Source organism: Lonchura striata, chromosome Z (assembly GCF_046129695.1).
Source record: "Lonchura striata isolate bLonStr1 chromosome Z, bLonStr1.mat, whole genome shotgun sequence".
Taxonomy (NCBI): Eukaryota; Metazoa; Chordata; class Aves; order Passeriformes; family Estrildidae; genus Lonchura; species Lonchura striata.
The window spans coordinates 37743229-37768499 of NC_134642.1; the positions used below are offsets into that span (position 1 = coordinate 37743229).

The window sequence follows — 25271 nt, forward strand, 5'->3', positions numbered from 1 at the left end:
TGAGGTGGCTGTTGACATGACTTGAGGTCAGCTGATAGAGCAGACAAACAATCTTTTCCAGTCCTCTCCTCTTGAAGAGCAAAGGCTGAGCACAGCAGGGGTTTTATGTCCTAGTCCTCCTTCAATTTTCTTTCAATAATTACTGGAGGCAGATTAATTAAAACCAAGACTTTTGTACATGGCATTAAGTGATATCAATGATGTCCTGGCATATCTATTACAGAATCACTGGAAAGTTGTCAGGATGTTGCATGGAGTTAATTTACTGAGTCACAGCAGAACATGCAGTATTTTCATAGCAACAATGCAGCATGGTGTCAGGTTTTACATTTTGCAATGCCATGTTGCTGATAACACCTTGTGAAATACATCAGATGGATGAGAAAGGTAGAGAAAGAATAACAAGAAAATATATTTTCTACCTTATATTTGAACACAAAGATATTATTCCAATTTTTTAAAAAGCGTAAGAAGAAGGCCTGTCTATTTTGTTTTATAATAAGTGGCTGTAAGCATTTTAATGCATACAAAAAGCAGGTATGATTCTAACAAATACTTAATAAATACTTTTGGCTTTTAAAGTATTTATTTTTATGCACAAGCTATTGTAAGGTATTCCATGGAGTTCAGAAGGACAGTTGCCTCATGTGGACTATAAAGAAATTATTAATCTCTCTCACTTGGAAGATATCTGAAGGGAATCCTTGAGACTCCTCACTCCTTCTGCAGTCACTAAAGGGACAGTGTCTGTCCAAAGGCAGCTCAGATCACTGGAATAAATCACTCTAGCAAAACAGTTGCACCTTGCAGGTGAGTTTTGCCTTAAAAAAGTTGGTTTTGAATTAAGAGACAATATATCTTTAAGCAATAGATTCTGCAGAGGTAGGGTAGAGGTTTTTTCTCTGCTGGTCTTCTCATACTGCAATCCACCACTGTGCCAACACACAACTCTGGAATTTTATTCAGGAACTTTGTCCTGGCACAGACAGATACACAGATACTCACTCTGCCTCCTCTCAATGCCACCACACTTCCAGGATCTTCCAGAAATCAGACTGTCCATGGCCAGGACTCCTGGTGGGGGTTCTGGAGCATTTATAGGGAGAACCAGGGTTATAAAACTCCAATTCCTGATACATATGTGGGTCCTCACCTGCAACAGACTAGGGCTCCATATCACAACTGCAGACAACAATCATCCACACATGGCTGGAACCATGTGTGGTGAAACCTTTCTATATCTCCCTCTCCCTCTCCCTCTCCCTCTCCCTCTCCCTCTCCCTCTCCTCTCCTCTCCCTCGTTTTCTCTACCCAATTTTCCTCTCTTAGGGTGATCACATCCTCCAGAACAGCTATATACCCCTTTTCATTTTTTCTCCAGTTATGGTTTCAATGGAGTTGTTTATTGTTATATAAGTTATTTAGCACTGTTTTGCTTTCATCCAGTAAAAAAAAGTATCTGTTAACAAGGAACCTGGTTGCCCTGCCTCAGGGGCAGGTCCCAGCAACTGCCCTCTCTGAGGTACAGAGTAGAAGCAGAGCAATGGGGCTCTTAATCTAGATGTGTTACTTGACTGCCTGAAATTAGAAAGGTGTAATTTAAGGAATCAGGGATTTGGATACAAAAAACAGGAATGTGTTTTCCTGGAGGCTTTAACATCTCTTACAGCATTTGTTGACAATTCTTTTCTCGATTCCTGTGTGAAATTGAGAAATGTTAGAAATATTTTGCTTGGTTTTTATTGCGGAATGACCTGTGGAATACTCAGTCATTATGAACTCCAAAGTATTGGATCAAATGAAGTATTATTGTCTTGCTAAATACTATGAGTAATTTAAAATAATAGTCCAAATATTTCAAATTTAATAATAAAATTAGGCTCTGTAGTAAAAGTTGTTCTCTACATGTGTGTTTGGATTAATGAAACTGCCCTTATTTTCAGATGAAGTTTCACTAGTCTTTTGATTTAGTACTGCATCAAGTCATGATTAAAAATTTGTATACTCTACAATATAGAGTTCATGTAGAATGAGTAAAAAATTGGCTGGTGTTGCTCAAAAAGTAGCCGTCTTTGGGGAAATCACCAGTGAATATGTGTGGGTTTTCTAGAGAATGGAAACCTGCAGCTGTTCTACACTTACATCAACAGTCTATGTATGGCATAATGATTTAGGAGTGGGTTGTCTGGCTGGCTTTGTGACTCAGGCTTATTTAAATAATTAATGTTTTAATAAGGAAAAATACAATGTTAAAAGTCTTGCACTTGGGAGTGTGTTGTTCTGCGGAGAGTGGAGAAATGCATTGGGAACAGCCCCAACTCTGGGAGGACTATGTGTTACAGCAGCCCTGCTCTCCTGCCCTGCACATTCAGAGGATGTGCTGGGGGCAAATACATGTTGTGTCTGCTTAGACGTCCATGCCATCAAAAAAAGGGGGTAAAGAGTGTGAAGAAAGGCATTTATAACCATCAGGCTCAGGCAACATGAGTTCACGGAGGGAAATTTATGTTCATCTAATCTAGTATCTTTCTACAAGAAGGTCACCGGTATAGTGGGTCAAGGGAAGTGAGCGGACGTTTCCCTAGGTTTTAGTACAGCTTTTGATATTTTTGTCCTTCATAGCATGCTCCTGAGAAAGTTGTCTAGCAGTGGAATGAGCAGGCTCACAGTGTGCTGGGTGAAGAACAGATTGGATGGCAGGGCTCAAATGGGACTACACTGACTGGTGACCATTTAGGAGTGTGCTCCTCAGAGATCCAGTCTAGGGTCAGTTCTGCTCCATGTACTTATCGATGTTCTGGATGCAGGAGGTGAATGCACCTGGTTTCAGCTGGGGTACAGCTAATTTTCTTCACAGTGGCTAGTACAGGGCTATATTTTGAATTTCTTCTGAACACAGGGCTATATTTTGAATTTCTTTTGAACACCCGGCTGATAATACAGAGATGTTTTTGTTATTGCTGAGCAGAGCTTACACAGAGCCAAGGCCTTTTCTGCTTTTGAACTGTGATGCTGTCAGGGAAGCTGGGAGTGCCTGGGAGGTTGGGAGGAGAAAAAGCCAGAACAGGTGACCCAAACAGACGAAATGGATTTCCAGACCATTTGACATCATGCTCAGGATATAAAGTGGAGGGAAGAAGAAGGAGAGGGGAACATATGAACTGATGGCTTTTGTCTTCCCAAGTCATTTTACATTTGATAGGACCTGGGTCCTCTGGAGATGACTGAATACCTGCCTGCCCATGGGAAGCCGTGATTTAATTCCTTGTTTTCCTTTGCTTTTGCTTTCCCTCTTATATTCTGTTTATCTGAACCCATGGGTTTTCTAGCTTCAACCCTTCCAATTCTCTCCCTGATCCTGGGAAATGGAGGACAGAACGAGTGGCTGCTTGGGGCTTGAACTGCTTGCTGGGGTTAAACCTCAATAGCACTGTTACCATGTTTGATATGAATTATACTCCCTCCTAAAATTTTAATAAGTAGAGAATAAAGGTTTGGTTGAGTGATTAATGTATCTGTAAATTAATATTAATGTATTGTGCTTAGTTTATTCATGTTAAATAAGGAATTCTCAAATGTTACCTTTGGATAAGTAGGAGTGATGTGATTGCATCATGCTGGTATTCCCAGAACCTGTGTTGTCCTTGGAAGTTCTGTTGATAGAAACAGGACTGCAGAGAAGAGTGCCAGAGATGTCAATGACAGCAGGATATATGCAGGCATTTTCAGGATTTTGTCTGAATGCTAGTTGCAAACGCTTGGTTTTGTTTATTTTAATTGAGTGTTCACAAAAGTGTTAGACTAATAATTAAATTACAATTACTTTGATCTAAGATTCATAGTTACTTTGCCTATTTAAGAACATTGCACCGTTTTGAGCTTGAACTAATAAGGAATTTATATTGTGGCCTAGCCAAGAGTAGACCCAGATAACTACTTTGCTTTTTACTTTTCTCTCTCTTAATACAAAGTTAATTTCTTATGATGAAAAAACTACTTATGGAGAAGCTAACCTCCAGTTAATTTCCATATTCATAGTTGAAATGTCAAAAAAATAAATACATGTGCTTTACAATTTCTGAATTATTTCACCTTTCTTTTTACTTTTAGTTGCCAGTTTCAGATGATTCACACTGCACCTGCTTGGCTGCCAGTGTATTAAAGATTTTACTATTTAAAGGAGTTTGACAAGGAAAATGAATATAGTATTAAGAAATAATATAAGAATGGTGATGCTGAGTGGCACCACAGAATCCTTTCTTGAGTAGTGGCTAGCAATGGATGCTGAGGCTGACAACAGGGCAGGATAATGTGGTTTCCACTGAATACTTTCTCCTTCTCCAGCAGTTGTCCTTATGGATATCTGTTGATCCAACCTAACTCTATAAAGACTGTTACAGGGAGTTAAAGGCATTAATTTCAAATATCTATATCTGTTGTCAGACAGTGCAGCTGGTTTCACTGGACAAACTAGACATAGCTCTGTGCCATTATTTTTTTCTGCAACTGCCTATAGGCCACCTGCATCTGGAGCAGGGTGTTTGTGAATTCAAAATAATTAATGACTGAAAAATTTTGAACAGTCCATCTCAGAAGATAACTAGAATACATGACAAAAGTATAAAACAATGAAATGTTATTCAGAAGCTAAAAAAGGACTGTTGGACATAATAGTAACTAGGCAGTATTCAACTTAAACTGAAAACTGGCAAAACAAAAATTACAAACTTCATGCAATACTGTGACTGCTGTGGAACGTGACAATGAAGTGCACACCACAAGTCATGGACTTACTAAGGTTTATACAGAGGTTGCACATACAATTGGAAGTCACAAAAATACCAAGTTCTAACAGTTAAGGCTCAGGTTTCTGCACCCCAAGTGCTATGTTCAGTTTTGGGACTCTCACTACAGGACAATGAGGTGCTGGAGCATGTTCAGAGAAGGAGGCTATAGCCAAGTGGAGCTCGACCTTTTCTTCCAGACAACAAGCAATGGGACAAGAGGAAATGGCCTCAAGTTGCTCCAGGAGAGATTTAGATCATGTATTAGGAAAATTTCCTTCACCGAAACGGTGGTCAGGTACTGGAACAAGCTGCCAAACGAAGTGATAGAGTCATCATCCCTGAGCTATTAAAAAAAATGTTAGATGTGAAACTTCGGGACATGGTTTAATGAGGTACTTGGCAATGCTGGGTTAAGGCTGGACTTCTATCTTAAGAGATTTTTTCCAGTCTAAAAGTTTCTCTGATTCTACTGCAGAGGGGTTAACTGACACACTTTAGAAGTTATGCCAACACACACTGAGACTCTAATGAGGGAAAATCACAGCGCATCGGTGTGCTCTTGGACGTCTTAAATATTTTTTTTCTGTAGAACATCTGATATTGGCTGTGTAAAGACACGAGATTAAACGTGATTCTGATGAACTTACATTGAATTGCTGCCTTTTTGTCTTGAACTGTTATGATTACAGGCAGTTTGACTCCAGGCTTGCAATACATAATGGCCCGAAGTCGCTCCCACTTGAATACATTTGGGGCTGTTGCCATTTAAGAGAGCAGCAGGACGCATAGGCGAGGCTTTAGAATTTACAGCACAGCGCGTTTGGAAGGAGCGACCGCAGCACCTCTGTGTGCTGATGCTGCACTTGGTTCACGTCAGCCTGGGAACAATCGCGGTGTCCGGCTAGGTCGCTTGATATTTCATCTTCTCTTTGAAAACAAAAAAGCCAAGAAAGGCACAGTGCCCACGGGAGCTCGGCCGCGAGCGAAGCGCCGCTGGCGCGGCCCCCGGCCCGCCTCTCTCCCTGCCCACGCTGCCGTGCCCGGCTTTGCGAGTCCCCGCCCCTGGCCCGCCCCGCCAGGAGCCAGCCCCGGCCCCGGGCTGGCCCCGCCGCCGCTCGGTCCTTGCCGCCCGCCCGGGCCGCCAGTCCCGAGCCCCGCTGACCTCTTCCGAGGGTGGCAGGTTTCCAGAGCCAGCTGCAGCGCACACAGCATATATGATTACATATATGTAGAGAGATGTATATAAAAAGCTACTTATGCTGACCTCATAATGAGAAACGAGCCAATTCCTGCTTGCAAAGGGAATGCTTTATGTGCAGGCACACGATGCTGCTGTGCTGGCTGTGACAGAGCCCGGCGGGGTGCGAAGGCGCCCGACCTCCCCAAAAGAAGAGGCTGGCGCGGTGGTCCCTGGGCTCTGCACCAAGCCGCTCACCTGCGAGCACAGACCATGCCCAGGCCCTGCCGAGGCTCCCGCGGCAGCGCGGCAGATCCCAAGGAGGAATGCTTTACAGGTGGGTTTTGTTAGCTATTGATTTTTGCATGTCTCTTGTGTTCCCCCGGGTCTTTTGTGGGAAAGGGATAAACACAAAGGATGTACCTGGTTGGTAACAGTGCTGTGTGTAATGCAAAACAAGAGCTTGGCTGGCTGTGCTTTTTTATTACATTGTTTTTTACTGGTAATCTGTCAGTAATCTCCAGTTCGTATTTCACTCGAGGAAAGGGCACTACCAGCTGGCCTCTCTATGTTTCTGACAGTGTTGACTCCCCCCGCCATTTGAGCTTTCTGCAGCTTTCCTAAATGCCGGGCCTGACAATGGGTGGGAATAGCACTTGCGTTCCTGGCTGTACCTGGAAGCAGCACTCGTTTTCCTGGACATTCATGCCATGACGTGAGAGCAAAACTGTCCTGCTCTAGCTCCTCAGACTGATGCCTGACGATGGAGGTGGAGAGCAAAATTCCTTATTTAGGTAGTGAGGAGAGTCATGAATTAAGACTGATTTGTCAATATCATTAAAAACTGATGAGGATGCATAATAGAAATAAGTGCTAATATTAAGGACTTTTTGCAGATGATGCCATCAAACTTTTTTTACTGCAGCAGTTGATGAATGAACCTAAGTTACCAAGAGGATTTTCAAGGGCTAAGCCTGATGCTATGATACATTTTAGAGAGGCTGGGCTAATTTGTCAGTTGACTAGCCTTTTAATTTGTGCTTAGTATTGAGCACAGAGTTCAATCTACTCACTGAAATTTAAGGATGTGTAAGTGTTGTTGGATCATGACCTTATTACCTATACAATTCAATTTCTGCACACACCCCTCGAGGATTACTTCTGTGTTATCTCATAGGGATTTATAAAATTTAAATTTTGTACAATGCCCTGAAAAGGCTAACACTTAATTGTCCTTGCATTGGGTATTTCACTGGATTTTATAATAGATTAAAAATTCTGAGCAGTGGGATGTTGCAGTGTTTCTAAAATAATTTTTGGGTACGCTTTTTGGCACAGTCCTGCTGGTCTACTGACACAGTTACTTCTAGTCTAGTAGCACTGCTAAAATTACACTCCAGTGATGAGACTCTCAGAAATACTTGCTTCACTCTAATATTTGAAATAAAGCTAACTGGGTTACATTTCTCTCAGAAATTATGTTACAGTCTTGCTGAGATAGGGTAATTTTTATTGCTATTTTAATGCCTGTTTATGTTATACCCATATAAGATGAGAAGTGAGGTCTTCATATTTTGATTCTGCTTATGAAGCATATTTATCACTTTCTAAGGCAACTGTCTTAAAAAATCAGTTTTTGATACTATGACTAGGGATTTTCCAAGCAAACTTACATTTCTTTTTTTGCTAGAGACAATTGCTAGTGAAGTCTACAGAGGTGGATGCGTGTATCATATGCTATATCTATAAATACTTCCACAGGCTGTTACCTGAGTTTCCATGTCTGAAGAGAAGTATTTTAAATTTTAAATCTCATCTCTGACATAGCATGCAATAAACCACAATGGGATCTAGAAGTATTAGATGAAACTTTTTTGATAGAAGAGCCCTTTCCACCTTAATCCCTATCTGTGCTTAGAATCTGTAGCATTGGGAAGACTGACTTAGGAGAGGATGAACATGTCTTAAAATGTTAAGAGTCTGATTATGCAGGACTGTGCCCTCATGAAGAATCCTTGCTCACGTAACTGGTGCCACTGTTGACAGGGAAATTATTTTTGTGGGTTATAAACATATTTGTATAACAAAGAGTGTACAGTATTGGAGTCCCCAAAATGTAGTAAAGCTGTCCTTGGAAAAATTCCTTCAGAAGTTTTATTTTGCAAATTGTCAATTAGATGAACTTTATTCTTTCTTAGTGCGATGAAACAGAAACTCCATTCCTTGATCCAAGTATGAAGTTATTTGTTGGTTCCCCAAATTATATTTACAGGATGCTGTGAACCCAAGATAAGCAATGTGCACTTACATTTAGTACAGGGTGTTTGAACAGAGCACAGTGATGTGTCCAGCAGTCTCTTCATGGGCCACTGAAGTACAGTTGCTCCTGCAGCAAGTGCAGCCAGTGGCCAAATACCAGTGATATATGCTTAAGTTCTCAATAGATAAAATTCACAACAATGGGTGGTTCCTTTTTTTTCAAATAATAAAAAACTTTGTCAAAGATTTCACATATTTGGAAAATTAGGATTCATGAAGAATTGTTGCAAATTTATTGATTCACTGACATTCAGAAGACTATTTTAAAAGAAAATATTCCATTAGAATACAGGTCTGGAACTATGACTAAGATACTGAAGCTGCATGTTGCTGTATAGCAACATGCATGTCTGATACCTGTGTGTATGGGAAACTCTTCTGATTAGAATTTCATATGATTTATGACATTATTTTCTTATTTTGTTTTGAGTGTTCAGTTTAAATAAAACCCATTATGTACATATAATAGATATAGATGCACATTGAAGTAATCAATATTGTATTAAAATATCTCTAGCAAAAAAAAAAGTAAGTTTGCTTGGAAAATCCCCAGTCATGGTATTAAAACTGATCTTATTTTTTAAGACAGTTGACTTAGAAAGTAATAAATATACTTTATAAGCAGAATCAAAAGTATGAAGACAAATAGATGAGAAGTTGAAAGTAGGTTTCCAGGTCCAAATATAGAGCTTTACTCAGTGACTTGTTTTGTCAAAGGTGCTGAGCAGGTGTGTGTGTGAATTCCATCAGAACACTCACCTGCCCAGGGCTTCTGGGAACACTCCTGTTACTCAGGGCCAGCAATGGGAAATTTCATAAGTCCTTTCCCATACTTCTTTTAAGTTGATACTTTTTATTGAGTTGGTTGCATGAAATGCTGTTCTAGGACACACCCATTTTGCCTCATGTAATCTGTTTTATTTAAGTTTTGGCAGAGGAAAGCCTGGCTTATATAGTGAGGCCACTGAGGGACATAAGATGTTGGCTGGCAACATTGTGGTGCTTTCTCTTGGCTGTGAACTGGCTCTGTTTGACGTTTTGAACTTCCATAAGTATTTTTAAACCAGAAACTATGGTTCTGTTGCAGGTTTGGCAAATTCTGTTCTTAATTTCTCCTTGACAGAAGCCAAAAGGGCTTTTGTTAACTTCCACCTAATATTAGATGAAAATGGTCCATCACTGACAAATGTCTTTTGTATCAAAAGCCAGAAACAATATTTAGACATGAGCCCAAGTTTAGAGAGCAAAATATTTTGTTAATTTACCTTGCTTCTTGTTTTCACAATATGTATTTTTCTTCTGCCTGTTGCATTTTTGCTGTCTAAAGTATTGATAGTTTTCTATGTTTTTTGCAGCATTTTGAATAAAAATTGGTCATATTATTATGTAGTTTAACTCTGATGCTCCTTGAAGTCATTAATGTACAGATTATCATCTAGCATAGTGAAAATAATTTATTAATTTTATCAATGTAAATTTCTCAATCCGTATCTCCCACTTAAATGCTATTCCATTGTTGCTTTCTTTTCCTTCAAGTATATTGTCACAAAATTTTGTCTTAGTGTTTTTTTAAGTAATAGCTGTACATAGCACATATTCATTACTGACAGAGTCCAAATTTTTCAGTGTAAGTTTTTTTCTTATTATTTTAGTGATATAAAACTACTTCTGAGGATGTAGCAACTGAACTGACATTAAACCTACTTTTCATTTCAACACCTTCCCAATTTACATGTTCTCATTGCGCTAGTTTAGATGTGACACGATCAAAATGGCTGTCTTATGTACAAGAATTTATTATTGTTGATTAACTTTGTTTGGTTAGAGTTCTGTGGGAACCAGCAATCTAAGCTATGACATTGAAACAGTGCCTCTGCTTCTGCTTTTGCAAATTTTAGCAATAACATGCAAAGCTTCCAAAATATGCTATAGCATATCAGAGCACATAAACTTTATAATTCAATGTCATAGCCTTATCATTTGATAGGTTAAAATTACAAGCTGATTATAAATTTTCATGTAGTCTTTGTGTATTGTGCAGTGCTTACTAGGATATGGTAAAGGAAAAGTTGGATGCAGTTAAAGATTTTGTAAGTCAGTGACATTATCTGGCCATTATACAATTTTCAAATATCATATTCTATTTGAGAATTTTTTTTTCTGATTAAGAAGGCTGTTTCTATTTGGTTTTGGTTTGTGCCATTTTTTTCCTTTTTGTTTGTTTTATTTATTTACTGTTGTAGTATGTTGATGCTAGTTGTCTACCACTCTTTCACTTCCCTTCTCAGCTGTGGAGAGAAAATTGTGGAAGGCTCGTGGGTTGAGATAAAGGCAGGGAGAGAACACTCAGGAATTACTATCACAGGAAAAAGAGGGGAAATCCATTTGTTTAATACCAGTCAAATTAGAATTAGGATATGGTAGTGAGAACTAAACCCAAGTCTTAAAAAAAGTCTTCCCACCCTTCAGAGCCTTAACTTCACTCTCTTCTTTCTCTACCTTCTCCCACAGGGCAGGTGCATGGGGAATATGACTTATGGTCTGCTCCATCACGTCTCTGCCACTTCTTCCTCCTCATGGGGAGGACTCCTCACACTCTTCCCTTGCTCCAGCACAGGGTCATTCCCATAGGAGATTGTCCATGAACTTCTATGACATTAATTAATCCCGTGTGGGCTCTGGTGGAGTCACAGGTCCTGCCAAGGAACCTGCTCCAGTGTGGGCTGCTCTCCACAGGCCACAGGTCCTGCCAGGAGGGCTTCCCGTGGGGTCACAGCCCCCTCAGACACCCACCTGCTCTGGTGTGGTTCCTCCAGGGGCTGCAGGTGGATCTCTGCTCCCCCTGCACCTCCCTGTGCTGCAGGGGCACAGCTGCCTCACCATTCATGTTCTCTCTCTCCTCCTTCACTGACCTTGGTATCTGCAGAGCTGTTCCTCTCTCCTGTTGTCTCTCCTCTCACACCTGCAATTGTCCTTGTGTAATACTTTTCTGCCCTTCTTAAATTCATTATCCCAGAGGTGCTGCCACTGCTGCTGGTGGGCTCTGCCTTGCCAAGCAACTGGTCCATCATTACTTTAAATATGTGTAAGTTTTTGCCATGGATAGATGAATTAAAGCCTTTTCAGACTTCTGGTCTGTTTGTTAATGATGAAGATGCAACAGAATTAATTTTTGAAACTTGAAAATGTAAAAATTAATTGTTTCAACATCAGAAATAAAAAAAATTCTATTGAGATCACAAGTTCTATCTTACCTTCTGAAAGATTTGAGGGTTTTTTTGCATCTCTTTGAGAGGAATAGAAAAACAGTACTGTCACCACTTTTGGCATTATTTCAGGCATAGGACTGCCTGAAAATTAGAAACAGATAGGTGATTGTATTCTCTCCACTGTGTCCTTAGCCCTCAAAGGTTAAGGATAATTTACCTATGTTTAAGGTGGGATGGAACAATTGTAATAACAACTGTTAAATTTTCAAAATCATCAGGGTCCTACTTATTTTTTAATGTATGTCTTTTGTGAAGTCTCAATAGCTTTAGAAAAGGCAATAGCAATGGAAGTGAAGAGTGGAATGTCACAGCAAAGACAGAGGGACTCTTACATCTCATGAACAATGCTGGCTTTTAGGATACAAGCAAATCCGATAAAAGCAATTTTATATTATTTCTTGTATGTTATTCTGGCTTGTGCTCCTAAGGCATCAGCCAGCATGTACTTTTGCCCAAAATGCTCTTTCAAATGGAATGCAATCTCTATCCTGTAACCTGGGCACCTTCCACGTCAGGTAGCTCAGGTATGAGCACATTTGATACTGCTTCTGTGCCAGACAGGAGGCTGGAGCCAGGACATTCAGGTGAGATCTCAGACAAAGAAATATTTTTAATGCGTCTTCCAGCAAGGGCCTATTTTGGTCTTTGAATACAGCAAACATTAGATTTCTGATTCAACAGCTTCAGGGGAACTGCAGGAAGGGAAAGAGAGTCCAATCTGTGGTGATTATTCATGTGCAGACAGGTTCTGTGTCTGGACTCTTGGCTGAGTCTGATGGATTATTCCAGTCCTTGCAGCCAGAGGCAGCTCATTTGGCATTATTTTCTGGTAACTTTTCCAACAGCCTCTTTTATCCACGAGTGCCAAGCTGCTGAGGACTGGAGTGGCCCGGTCTGAACCAGGCACTAGCCAGCCCACGTCTGTCTGAGTTCTGGTGGTGATGAGGGAGAATGGCTCCAGCCCAGCCATTCCTATTCCCCTGTCTGCATGTGCCTGTGCCTGGCGTTGGCTGCTGCTGCCTGTTCTGGGAGAGTGGCATTGCATGGCTGGGTGCCCTTCTCTTTCAGCCAGCACACCCACCCTGCCAAAGGCAGACTTCGTGCAGGGAATGAAGGGGAGAAATGCAGAAGTACTGACCAGTGTTAAAATTACAGTGTTAAAATCAGCATGACTGTGGTAACTCCTTGATGGCTCTGTGTTACATCCGCAAGAGAAGTTCTGGGCGTCTTTTCGGTGGAGATCAGCTTCAGATCAGCACATCAGCAACAGATATTTTGTGCCTGAAATCTGGAAAGTTGAAAATGTAAATGGAAATATATGCTTAGAATACATATATAGTTAACACAAATATATTTTTAAAGCCCTGTTATGAACAGCCTGATTGAGGAGTGAAGATCTTCCTGATGAGCTTTGTGGAGTATGCTTCAGGAATTACAAAGAGGTTTTCTTGATTGCAGTAGAAGCATTATAGAACTGTAAAAACTAAAAATAACTGTGGCAGCCTCAGCAGCCTCTGACTTAATCTACAGGCAGCTCTTTGGCTCAAGAGCAATAGGTGGGATATAATATTTATATTTACTGCAATATTAAAATACGGATATTTATCTTTTAAGGGTACCATTATGCTGTAGCTTCACAAGTTTCTGTTGGTAATTAAGCAGTCATGTTTTTGTTTTTTTTTTCGTCAGGAACTTTTGGATTTTAAAATATTATTGGAATCTTCTTGTTGTTTCAAATGTAGTGGGCTTTCTTAATTCCTTCAAATCCCCTACAGACTTTTAGATTCAGGAAAAGTTAACTCCATGAGAGAAAGTCAAATCCTTCTTCCCAGCAGTTCACTCTTTGCTAATTCCATTCTTTGGAAGAGAAAATGTACCTTTAAAAATAGTGCATGTTTCTGAATTTGAGGATTACTGAGAAGAATATGAAGACTTCTACAGTTACTCTTTCCTTTTTGCATTTTTCCTTCATTCAATAAAAATGCCAGTTTTGTTTGTTTCTTTGTTTGTTTTAAGGGGACAGAAAAAAGCCTATTCTCTTCAAAATATCATATTTAAATGGAAACTATTGTTCATGTGTGCCACTCCCCTCTAGTGAATAAAAGTGGAATTGCTTCATGTCATGCTATTGACCCCCTAGCTGCAACTAGATTATGGAATTTTTCTTCAACTTTTGATAACAGATAGTTATCTTTCTTTCAGTGGAACAATGTGAACTTTTTTCTGCTTTTTCTATTAAGGAAGAAATAGGCTTTCATTGCAAAGCATACTAAATTTGTTAAATCCTGTCCTTTGCACACACACACAGTGCCAAAGTAAATATAAAATGAACTTTAACAAGAGCAAAACTGTGCTATTTATTACTCTTCTGTCTATAGATCACTGGGTTTGAGTAAAGTTTCATGCTCTTGCCCCTGCTTACATACATAAAGCATTTATTTTAACAATGTTTACTTTTTCCTTGATAGTTGAATAAATTTTTGGTGCGGTAATCTTAACTCCTGCACGATAGGTTGATGTTTTCTTTATTAAACTTTTGAGTAATTGACACCACAGCTCTAGTTGTATGATCACAGATGGGTGTGCAGTTCTAGATAAAAAAATCTATCCACATATTTTCACTTGGATGTTTTTGTTGAAGAAGTAACAGCATAAAAGAGAGTTACAAAAATGTTGTGTATGTGATAAATATTCTGTCAAATGTCAGCTAACAAGTCGCCAAGTGTGAGATTTCTCTGGCCAGAGACCAGTCAAATAGCTCAGCAGTCACCCTAGTCTGAACTCTGTACTTATCAGCCATGGAGACAAATATATGCATTTAGCTTTCCATTTGTCATCTAAAGTACACAGGTAAAATATGCTCATAGTCAGAAGTTGATTGTTTCTATTTATTGCACAGGACAGATGTATCAGGCTAGAATGAGATTAATTCTGTATGGGGTGGTCTTTAAAAAAAGATCAGTTTGTGTCTGGTTTTTTGCCCATTAAGCATGCCCTTAATTAATATAATAAATATGTCATTAATCAGTGGTGCTGGTGAAAGCAACTTTTTCTTTTACACTGACAACCAAATTTAGTCAATTAGAATTGCACTGGCTGTGAAGGTCACAAGCCTAATAAAGTAAACAGCCTGAAGAAGTTGTATGAGATGTAGAAGTAGTGAACCCTAAATCAACATAAAAACTGATGAGAGGCAAATGTATGCAGAAAAATATTTCATAGGAAAAAAGAGCATAGATGCAAGATATTTCTAGTTATGCCTAAGAGATGCAGAGGTATGATGAGACTAGAATTTGCTTCTTAGAGCTCCATATTTACCATACACACATTAAAACTGACCCTAGACTTCCACCTACCTGAAGCTTAAAGAGCAGAATGTATGAATGTAACTGAAAGGCCAGATGTAACACAATCTATTGTTTTCCTTTCTTTTGGGATATTTTACATTTCATTTCCTTGCTCTTTTCTACTACGCAAAGATGCAGTTCACCCTTGTTCTTAAAGGATGGTAAATGTTTCTTGTAAAGGTTAAAGCACTTTTTATTTTTTTTAAAAGAGGAATATTAAAAATATAAGGCAAAATCCCATGACATCTAGTTAAGCAAAACTCACACTCAAATTTAGGGATTATAGCTTTTTTTCCTAATGTGCTGTACTATACATTACTACATCTCTTTAGTTTCTTACTTTGTAACAAAGGGATAAACTCCTATTTATTATTGCACAGCATTTTCAAAACTCTGCTTTATAAATACTATTATGAAATTGTTATTAAAAACTATCTTTTCTCTTTTCCAGAGAAATCAGTGCTTGCCCAGCCAACATTTGTTTTTGAAAAGAAGGACCGTTCTTTGAAGGTAAAAAGCTTTTTTTTCCTCTTTTTCATTATTGATAAAAATTGTTGAGAAATAGAGATTCTATAGACAATTATCCTAGCAGTAGTATAAGATTTTAGCCCTGGTTAGCACTTGTAATAAATAGTCTGAAAATAGAACAAGGAAGAATAGGAAACAGAAACAAGACTTAATGCATATATGCTGGACTGTTGTACTTTGTGTCTGTCTAGAAAATGATTGTTCTATTTCCTTGACCTTTCCATGCTTATTTTTTTTTCCAGCGGCCTGCAGAAGACCCAGTTTTCAAAGCTGAAAATGGTAATGACCACCTCACTGAAACAGCATAATATAACTGGCTTATTCCTAGGTCCTGTAAAAACAATGTTTGGACTTCTTCTGTGAGCAGGGGTAAATCCCAGTTATCAGTCTAAGATTCTGTGGGCTGTAGAACCACCTGTTCTGTCCTAATATATATGTCCCTGTCTATCCTCAAGAGTTCTTCCATCTTACCTCTCATATTTATCAGAAAGACAAGCTCCAGAAACCCTGAAAATTGACCAAGTGTATTCATCAGCTGTATGAACTAACTGCCTCTTTCTTTTTGCTCGGGTTATGTTATAATGTAGTTCCTCATTCTTAATGTTTTCTGAGCCCATGGGCTGTGAAATGATTCTAAGTGCTGGCTTTAGGTTCCCTGAACTTAGTAGAAGAAGACTTCCCAGGGCGTTGTTACAGGTGTTGACTTAGATTCCAAAGCCCTCTTGCTCTTATGTACTCCTTAAAGCTGAAGTACCTCCTGCAATTTATTTTGTTCAAGTTTTTATTCAGTGTCATAACATGGTGATGATGCCTCCTGGTAATTACATTATATTTTCTTTTCTCTAGATTTCATTAGCTGTTCCAGAAAACATGCAAGATCATCATCTTTGATTTTCCAGAAGTCTGACTCTCAGCCTAACACTGGTATGACATTTTGCCTCCATTCATGTTTTGATAGGAGTTCTATATTCTTATCTGGCAAAGAAAAGAATTAATTCCCCCATCTAAGAAATGTTACTACATTGTAGGCATGCTGCAAGTCATGTAAACTTAAACATTGATACTTGCTGGTAGTTTCTAATAAACATGTTTTTAATTAAAAATATATTATTTTTTCCATACTTAGATAATACTACATAAAGTAGTGAAAAACTTATAAATTTCGTCTAATTTTCCTGAATTGCTCACACAGTCAAGGGGGGATGAAGTCAGGAAAGGAATTATATCCCTGGCTTCTGGAAGACATCAGTGTTCCCTGGGCAATCCTTTAAAATGTAAAGCTGTTTCCAGAAGGGCCCCTCCTACAGTCCAGCCATGACCTGATGGGGAAGGCTCATAAAGGTCTGTGTATTGTCTCCGTGGAAATGAACACAAATCACTGAGGCTACTGTGCAGAAGGACTGATACGTATTTTACAATCTTCATTTAACATATGGATGGTACCAGAGAGGCATTAATTATGTATGGTGTATTATTTTTTTAATCACATCTGAATGTACCTAAGAGGACTTCAGCTAAGTTTGGTTTACTCTGAAAGTTAAATTGGGATAGATATGTGAGAAATTTTAGGGTATGCCTATACCAAAAAATAAAGCAGAGTGCAGAAGGAAGCTGGAGTGTCTTCTGTATTGATTGCCTGCACTGTTTACGTGATAGGTCACTGTCTGGCTGTGTTTTGAACCTTTCCACCTGGCAGTCTCCAGGACAGAGCTGATACAGGGAGGGTTAGCCATGTGCCTGAGCCAGGCTGTGCTGCTTGGCCTGAGAGACATCCTGGGGTCAGCAGCATAGACATAACCTAACAGTCTGCTTCAGAAAGATGGCGGGTAGCAGATAATGATTTATTCTACTGTCAGTGAAAGCATGACATCAGCCTGGCTAACCCTAAAACTGGTCTTTTTTTATTCTCCAAACAAGTAATAATTTAATCTCTTATTCTTTTAGATACATCTCTCACACAGCAAAGAGGGAGATCATCTTCATTCAACACCCTTCCTACTTTTCCTCCCTCCCAGACAGGTAAATGAATATAAATATTTACATAGAAAAGCAAGTGTTAACTAAAATAAAGATGTGTGCAGAAATGCTTTTCCTGCAAGACAAAGCTGAAGTGTGTTGGACTAGTCTGGTATTTAGATGGGAGAAAGGATTGTTTTAGAAGGAGGACTGGCATTTCAACAGAAGATAAGGGGTTTTTTTAGTAGTTGGGGAATCCTCTCAGGCAGGAGTGGAATCTTTGAGTAATTTAAAATCATGCATTTATGGAGTGTGATACAAATTATACTTAAAAAAATTAAATTATGGTAACTACATGATATTTTGCTTGTAATATAATGGTGACTATTCCTACAAGAATATAATTTTATGTCCGAGGAGCATGTTTTCCACCTCACCAAGGATCCAGGGAATATCCTTACTCTTAGCACTAACAGGAAGGATGAAGTGGTCTCAAATCCTAGTCTACGTCTCTTACCAAGACAGGTGCTTGGCAGACGCTGGTGTAGAGGATTTCTAAATAATGTTAAGAGTGCACATCATTTTAATAGCAGCAAAACACACTCTTGCAATGAAAAAGTGGTGATTGTATGTAGTGTATCAGTTGTGCCATTCTACAGGATGTGGTACATGCTTGGAATTGCACCCTTAAGGGGAAGGCAGCACCCAAGATTTACAAATCTTGGGTGGTCACGGTGGAAAGGAATGACATAAGTCAGAGGTTCCGCAAAAACTGGAAAAGTTTTACTGGTAGATTACACACTTGACATGATAACTGGTATAAGTTCTGATCTCCTATTCTAAGCACATGGAGGTGGGTTTTGGATAAAGGGTTAAGGTGAAAGGGAAGAGAGAGAATTAAAGAGGATTAAAGAGGAGAAGAGGAAAAGCAAGAAAGAGAGAAAAAGAGATCACCCTGGTGATGGTTCCAGCATCAGCATCGGTCCAGCTGAAGGCAGGTATAGGATCCTGGGACACACACCCAGGCTTCACAGGGGTACCTTTATATAGAAGGGTTTCCCCACCCTAGAGATTAGTTTCTCTCTTTTTATGCAAATCAGTTCCCATGTGCAGTTCATTCTTTCTGGAAATGAGTCAGAGGCATTGGGAGTCTTGGGTGGTCTTGATGCTCCTACAGTCCATGTCCACTTCTTGGCCTCATTCCTGCTGTGCTGTGCTTATGGTTGTCCTGGAAAAGTGCTGCCCTACCTCTGTATGGCACCTTCTGCAGCCACACCCTGCACTTTCGAACTGTGAGTTACTACCAGAAGTCCTTGGTTGGCTCCACAGCTTTGGATATCAGTGATATAAAAATTATCCCCCTTACCTCCTAGGCTTTTACAGCATGGTTGCCATGATCATCTCAGTGGTGTTTGATATCTTTATTAAAACGGTGAAAGCATCAATAGAGCATTGCCATCATTCTAGTAGGTTATGAAGGCCTTTTCAGCAGAGCAGGGCAGGGTTTATTTATTTATTTATTTATTCCTATGTATTTGGGCCTCACTTAATCATCTTAAAAATGCCTAAAATTTGACCAGGTAGCATTCAATGTTTCTACAAAACAAGAACACCTATTTTTAAAAGATGAAGAAAGATTTTCCATTAAAAACATTCATTAATATCCAAAAGACTGTGACACAGCCAGAAAACCTCTGGTGCTCTCTCGTGCCAAAGTCTGTCCACCTGTAAAAACTGAGACAGTTGCAGTTATCTTGACAATCTTTTTCAGATGGATATGTTGGAATATCACTCAGGTTCTACCAAAAGAGGGAGAGGACACAGAAATACTAATTAATGGTTAAAATTCGGGTTTACTTATTATTTAATTTTAAATTCCTTTTCTGTAGTAAAGAAGAACAACATATTCATGACCACAGCTCTTCTTCAAAGAAATCCTGACATCATTAAAAGTACAAGAGAAGGTAACTATCATTGTAATATTTATTCACTGTAGCCCTACAAAGACATCCTTTAGAAATATGGAAGACAAAAAAAGAACAGCTCTTCTCTATACTGAATGATAGGCTTGGTATCTTTATGCAGTTCATAACTTATTTGTTTGACAGTGTAAATGTCCTATGAACTCTGGTCTGACCATCTGCTCTGACTACTTATTTCCTGAGTGAAATGAATATAATCTTCTGTAGTGAAATTTCACATTTCTAATGGAATACTCTGCTCCTGGAGAAACCAATGAAGAACTCTTGGCATCTGAGGATGCAGAATTAAATCTGAAATGCCATAAGACATATCTAAAACAAAGTAATAAATATAAGTATAAAGATATACTTAAATATATAAATACAAATACATTTTGTAAGTACAAATAGAATATTTATGCATATAACACATTGCTTTTTTTATCCTGATAGGATAACACATTGGTTTCACTGCAGAGTTATGTATTTTAGAAACCATTACAATTTTTCAGAATATGAAGCAAGTAAACAACAATAAATATTATTTTTACATGTGTTCAAAGTTTCAGTTAAGAGGCAATACATATAGGTTATGAATTAGATGTGAAGAAAAAGTATATGTTTAAATATTTTGTCTTTGTATTTTGCAAGGATCCTTGTCACCAAGTCATTTGTGGAATGTCATTAGACCTGCCACTTTACAGCCCCCACAAGCCCTGACCTGTCCTGAAATTCCTGTAGTATCACTAATGACTAAGAAAGAAGCATGTGTTCAGGTAAAAAGAAAAATAATTTTACTGGAGCTTAAATTAAGGAAAAAAAAATACCAAACAAAAACACCCAAAACAATCAAAACCAAGCACCAAACAAACTGGTGCTTTTTTTAAACAATTAATTAATTAATTAATCATGCAATTACTTAATCATGTATTAAAATGCATTATTTTAAGAAAGTTCCCATGTAAGTTTCAGTGGAATTGCTGCATCACTGACATGAGGTGAAATGTTAAACTCATGCTGACTGTATTTGAAAAATTATCTCTTCTCTGCAGGCTGTCTTACCTCTCTGATATCAGGGTTCTGTGGGGAAATCAGCTTTTGGTGTTTTGAATTTGGTTTATTTAGGAAGTGAGATTTTAGTATTTTAATTGAGGGCACTGTTTTAGTAGACAGCTGGAAGAAGCTCTGCCAACTACCATATGTATTATCCATATCTCTATCTGTGTGTCTTTATACCTTAGTGACTCTGGATTCTAGCAGATCTGTTAATAGCATATTAATTAATTAATCTAATTAATTAATCCATTTGATTTTATTATTTTTAGCTATCTGAAGACAGCTCTTATTCATCCACTGAGAATTCAGTAAATTCCAAACCAGTGGGATCATCTATTACAATAAGTCTTTCCAGCTCTCAAAAAACACAGTAAGATTTTGTTCATTATATTTCTATAGCATCTTGTCACTTGGCTGATGGCATACCCTTTCATCAGCTATGTCTAACATGGTACTAAGCCCATGCTATCTGCACCCTAACAGGGCTCAGTGCTGTTCGTGTGTGGTGCCAAGATTTGTGTATACTGACATGAACTTCATAAGCAATAAAAAAATGGACTCCTGACTACAATTAGTCTCTGTGGGACAGGTGGTTTCTCACTAGCAACCAAGCCAGAAGCTATATGGGGTTTGCCATCTCCCTTCTGATTCCATGTCTGCTGCAGCTCATAAAAAAGTGCATAGAAACTCAGGAAATTTCATTCCTTTGAGGAATTACCAATATATTTCAGTATATTGGACACAAGAAGCATAAAGAAAAAAGTACAGGATTGATTTTGAAAACCAGGTGAATGCTGCAGCTGATGCTCTACTTTCATTCACAAAGTAGAATTTCTGGCATGAGCGGCTATCTGTGGTGACTGTGATACGCTAGCGTTTTTGTGCAGCACAGACTTGAGAGTTTCTGTGAGGAAGCTGACATCCTTGGACTAAGATGTTTCCCCATCCTTTTGACACAGTATGTGATGGAAAGAGCCCTGTTCTTGGAGATTAATCAGATTCTAACTAAAAGCTTGGAAAACTTGTGTCATAAGTGACAGAAATACAATGCTGGGAAAAGACTGGCTTCTAGTTCAACTTCACAGAAGGTTTTGCTTGGGAAACAGAAAGGGTTCAAGGCCAGCAGTGAGCAGAAGTAATACTGGTGCAAAAGTAGGCTATTACCTCTCTCTGGGGACTGACTCATCAGAACTCTAGGTCTGTGGTTGTCTTGTGGTATTAATACTGCTTGCTGATGTTGATGAGGGTTATTTACCTGGAAGTTGTGAGCATCAGGAATAGACTTGGTATCACTTTTGATGAGAGAGTGACTTTTCAAAATTGCTAGGGCCACAGATAATAGATTTCTAATGTTGCTTAATTCCCCCTCCTACACAAGGAGGGCACAGAATATGTAAATTGCAAAGGAGTCTATGCCAGTATTCTACAGAGCTAGATGGACCACAGATAAAGATTGTGATGCACAGTGCCAGGGCTCTGAGGAGACAGGGGATTTCTAGATGCACAAACAACTTAGATTCTTAATCCTTATCAACAAAAAATAACACCATTACAGGGCAGATGCTTGCTGTGATTTTGGAAGAACCAATCTTTTCTATTTCATTTAATGCTGTTGTGATGCCCTCTGAGGACAACATGTAGCCACAGAGCATACTGGGTTTTTAGAGAATCTGATGGTAATGCATGCATTAGAAAAGCTAAATCAGCTGCTGTTGGTACTTTAAATTTATTTAGCTTCTGTCAGCCGCACAGTATCTAGGAAAAGATTGGTGAGTGACTTTCTCCTGTGAAGTAGAGAAATGCAACACAGGGATTCAGTGCCAACAAGTTACTTAAAGGTACTTAGGGTATTACTTTCCCTTGTCTTTTTTTTCCACAAACACTGTGCTTGGGGTGTTTGTGCCTCATGAATTCTGTATATCACAATACTAGTTCTATTATAATCATAGTAAATGTTGGTTCCTTTGGCAGTTGAAAACTAATTTAAATACTACCAGGTGCCTACTGCTCTTCTGAGATTGCAGGAGGATATAAGTACTGTTCTTCTGATCCATATTAAGTGACTGATGCTGTAAAATACTTAGGTAAAATCTTTCTGGCATATCTGTTTTTTCATCAATAATAAACAAATTATTTTATTAAACTCTGTATACATGCTGAACAATAAGTGAACATTGCAGCCAGACCTCCTCATTGCTAAGAAAACAGCTTTTTAGGTTTGCTTTTAATTTCCAGGCATAACTGTTGACATTTAGCTGTAAAATAAACTGCAGAGATTGTTTTGCCCGCAGACATCTCTCTCACTTTTGCTGCTCTTCCACATCTTCCTCTATCCATTATATGATGTCGCTGTGGGACACGTGAAAGCACCACGCGGACCACCTGCTGCTTGCAAGGTAAAAAAGGGACGTTTATTATCTGACTCTGTCTTTTATACCTTCCCAAGGGTGACATTGGATTGGAGAGTGAACGGTCCACCTCTCCAAAGACATTGGACAAACCACCAGTACATCAAGTGCTTTCCACCCCATAAAAGAATGTAAACAATACGTTGTTTACAGAAATTGTGTGGGAAAGTTCTCCAAAGGAATGTAAACTCAGAAGGCTTTAGGAAGTCTTAAGAATCAGGGTGACATCTCACCCTTTTTAGTTTAAAAGTAAAGGAAGAAAAATAAATAAATGAATAGATAAATAAATAAGGTTCAATGTCCATTCACGGAGGAATCGTCAGAGTGATCACCCGCCATCATCTTCAACTGAGTCATCACTCGACGATCCATCCATTTGATGCCTTTCAGTTTGGTCACGGTTTCCATGTTGCCCGTTGATCGGGTTCTGCCTCTGTGGTTGCAGATCAGGACGAACACACTTCGAAGGTACCCAGCGTACCCCAGTATCTGTGGACACACAAGCATACCCGCGCCCCGAAGCGATAAGGTCATAGGGACCTTCCCATTGTTTGGTGACTAAATTCCGCACTCGAACTTTTGCTCGAGGCTGATGTGCCTCGTCTGAAGCCTGCAACGAGAGATGATGATTTAAAATGACAGGGTTATTTGAATTCTGCTGCACCGTAAGATGATTGATGGTGTACAATGCTTTCTCCAACCGACTGTGTGGGGTCTCACCCTGCATTCCCCGTTTTTGTTTTTGAAGAACCCGCTTCAGAGTACCATGAGCACGTTCTACAATAGCTTGGCCAGTTGGAGAGTGGGCGATACCAAACTTGTGTGACACCCCCCACAACTGCAGGAACTGCCGCACCTGCTGCGATGCATAAGCAGGACCATTGTCGGTTTTCACAGCAGAAGGTATGCCTAGAACGGCAAAGGCCTGCCTCCAGTGGGCAATGACATCGCGGGCCTTTTCTCCAGTGTGAGCGGAAGCCCACATTGCAGAGGAGAACGTGTCCACCGTGACATGCACATACTTGAGCCGGCCAAACTCAGCAATCTGGGTGACATCGGTCTGCCAAAGCTCCAGGGCCCTAAGGCCTCTAGGGTTTACCCCTGCTGGTAGAGGTGGAGCAAGTGCATGGCAGTCGTCACAGGACTCAACAATGCCACGAGCCTCTGTCGGTGTCAGCTGAAACTGCTTCTGCAGAGTATGTGCATTCTGATGGAAAAACCCATGCGATGCCTTGGCCTGCGCGAGTGTATCAGGCTGAGGTGCTACCCACGCTGGATTAGCCAACCTGTCAGCCCTCGCGTTACCTTCCGCCACAAACCCTGGTAAATTGGTGTGACTTCTCACATGCAGAACGTAAAACGGATGAACTCGGGCCTGAATAGCACACCACAAGGTCTTCAGTAAATGAAACAAGGCAGGGTTACTGACCTCCTTCAAAACTGAATGACCCAACCGCTGTGCGATGTCAGCCACATAGGCAGAATCCGTGACCAAATTGAAAGGTTCCTGGGAAAATCTCTCAAATGCCATAACAGCAGCCCTCAACTCAACCAATTGGGCCGACCCCTCCTGATGAGCTTTCAGAACCTGCCACTCAGATCCGTCCTTCCAAGTAACAATGGCCTTTCCTGTTTTCCCTGAACCATCAGTAAAGACGGTGGGTCCTTGCACGGGTTCCTGACTATTTTTGGGCCGCAAAGAGATCTGCGTAGATTTCGCCACCTGCAGTAGCTTGTGGCTGGGCAAATGATAAGTGATTTGCCCTGAAAAATTTTCCAGAGCACATTGCATGGACACACAGTGTGCAAAGCTCCAGTCAAAGTCCTCCCGGGATATTGGGAGTACGATCTTTGCAGGATCCGCACCCATCAATTGCAAACACCGCTGCCGGCATTTGATTATCAACCGAGCAATCAACTCAGCCAATGTCGTTGCCGTCTTCTGCGGCTGATGGGGCAGGAAAACCCATTCCAAAATGTGCAAGGGATCAGACCATTTGTCACTCCATTGACCAATGATACCTGTGGGATGCGAATCTGGAGTGGTAACGAACACAGTGACATCAACGGAAAGATCAATGCGATAAACCTGACGGGCAGAAACAGCCCGCTGAACCTCCTCCAGCACCTGACGTGCCTCAGGGGTCAATGTGCGAGGTGATTTTAAATCAGGGTCTCCTTTCAACAGATCATACACAGGAGACAGTTGTGCGTCGGTTAGTCCCAAGTATGGACGTAACCAGGTGATGACACCCATCAGTTTTTGAACATCATTCAGTGTCTTCACCGAATGCACAAATTGCACCTCCTGGTGTTGGATTGTCCGTTCCAGAATTTTGACCCCCAAATACTTCCAAGGAGGCTGTTGCTGAACCTTTTCTGGAGCCACCTGCAACCCATGAGCATGCAAGGCATCGAGCAACCGAGGCTGAATCCTCAGCAGCTCCTCCTGAGTGGACGCAG

General features: G+C 39.9%; 1 protein-coding gene across 2 annotated transcripts in view; it reads left to right on the forward strand.

The window, feature by feature from the left end:
- Positions 1 to 5868: 5868 nt before the first annotated feature.
- RANBP3L (RAN binding protein 3 like) overlaps positions 5869 to 25271 on the forward strand; it is a 40763-nt gene continuing 21360 nt past the window's right edge. For both annotated transcript variants that reach the window (XM_021551780.3, XM_021551787.2), the window contains exons 1-8: positions 5869 to 6301; positions 15351 to 15409; positions 15670 to 15706; positions 16274 to 16351; positions 17372 to 17446; positions 19273 to 19347; positions 19996 to 20120; positions 20670 to 20770. In XM_021551780.3, coding sequence (XP_021407455.1) covers positions 6058 to 6301; positions 15351 to 15409; positions 15670 to 15706; positions 16274 to 16351; positions 17372 to 17446; positions 19273 to 19347; positions 19996 to 20120; positions 20670 to 20770 — 794 coding nt within the window. In that variant the 5' untranslated portion in view covers positions 5869 to 6057. The remainder of the gene's footprint in view (positions 6302 to 15350; positions 15410 to 15669; positions 15707 to 16273; positions 16352 to 17371; positions 17447 to 19272; positions 19348 to 19995; positions 20121 to 20669; positions 20771 to 25271) is intronic.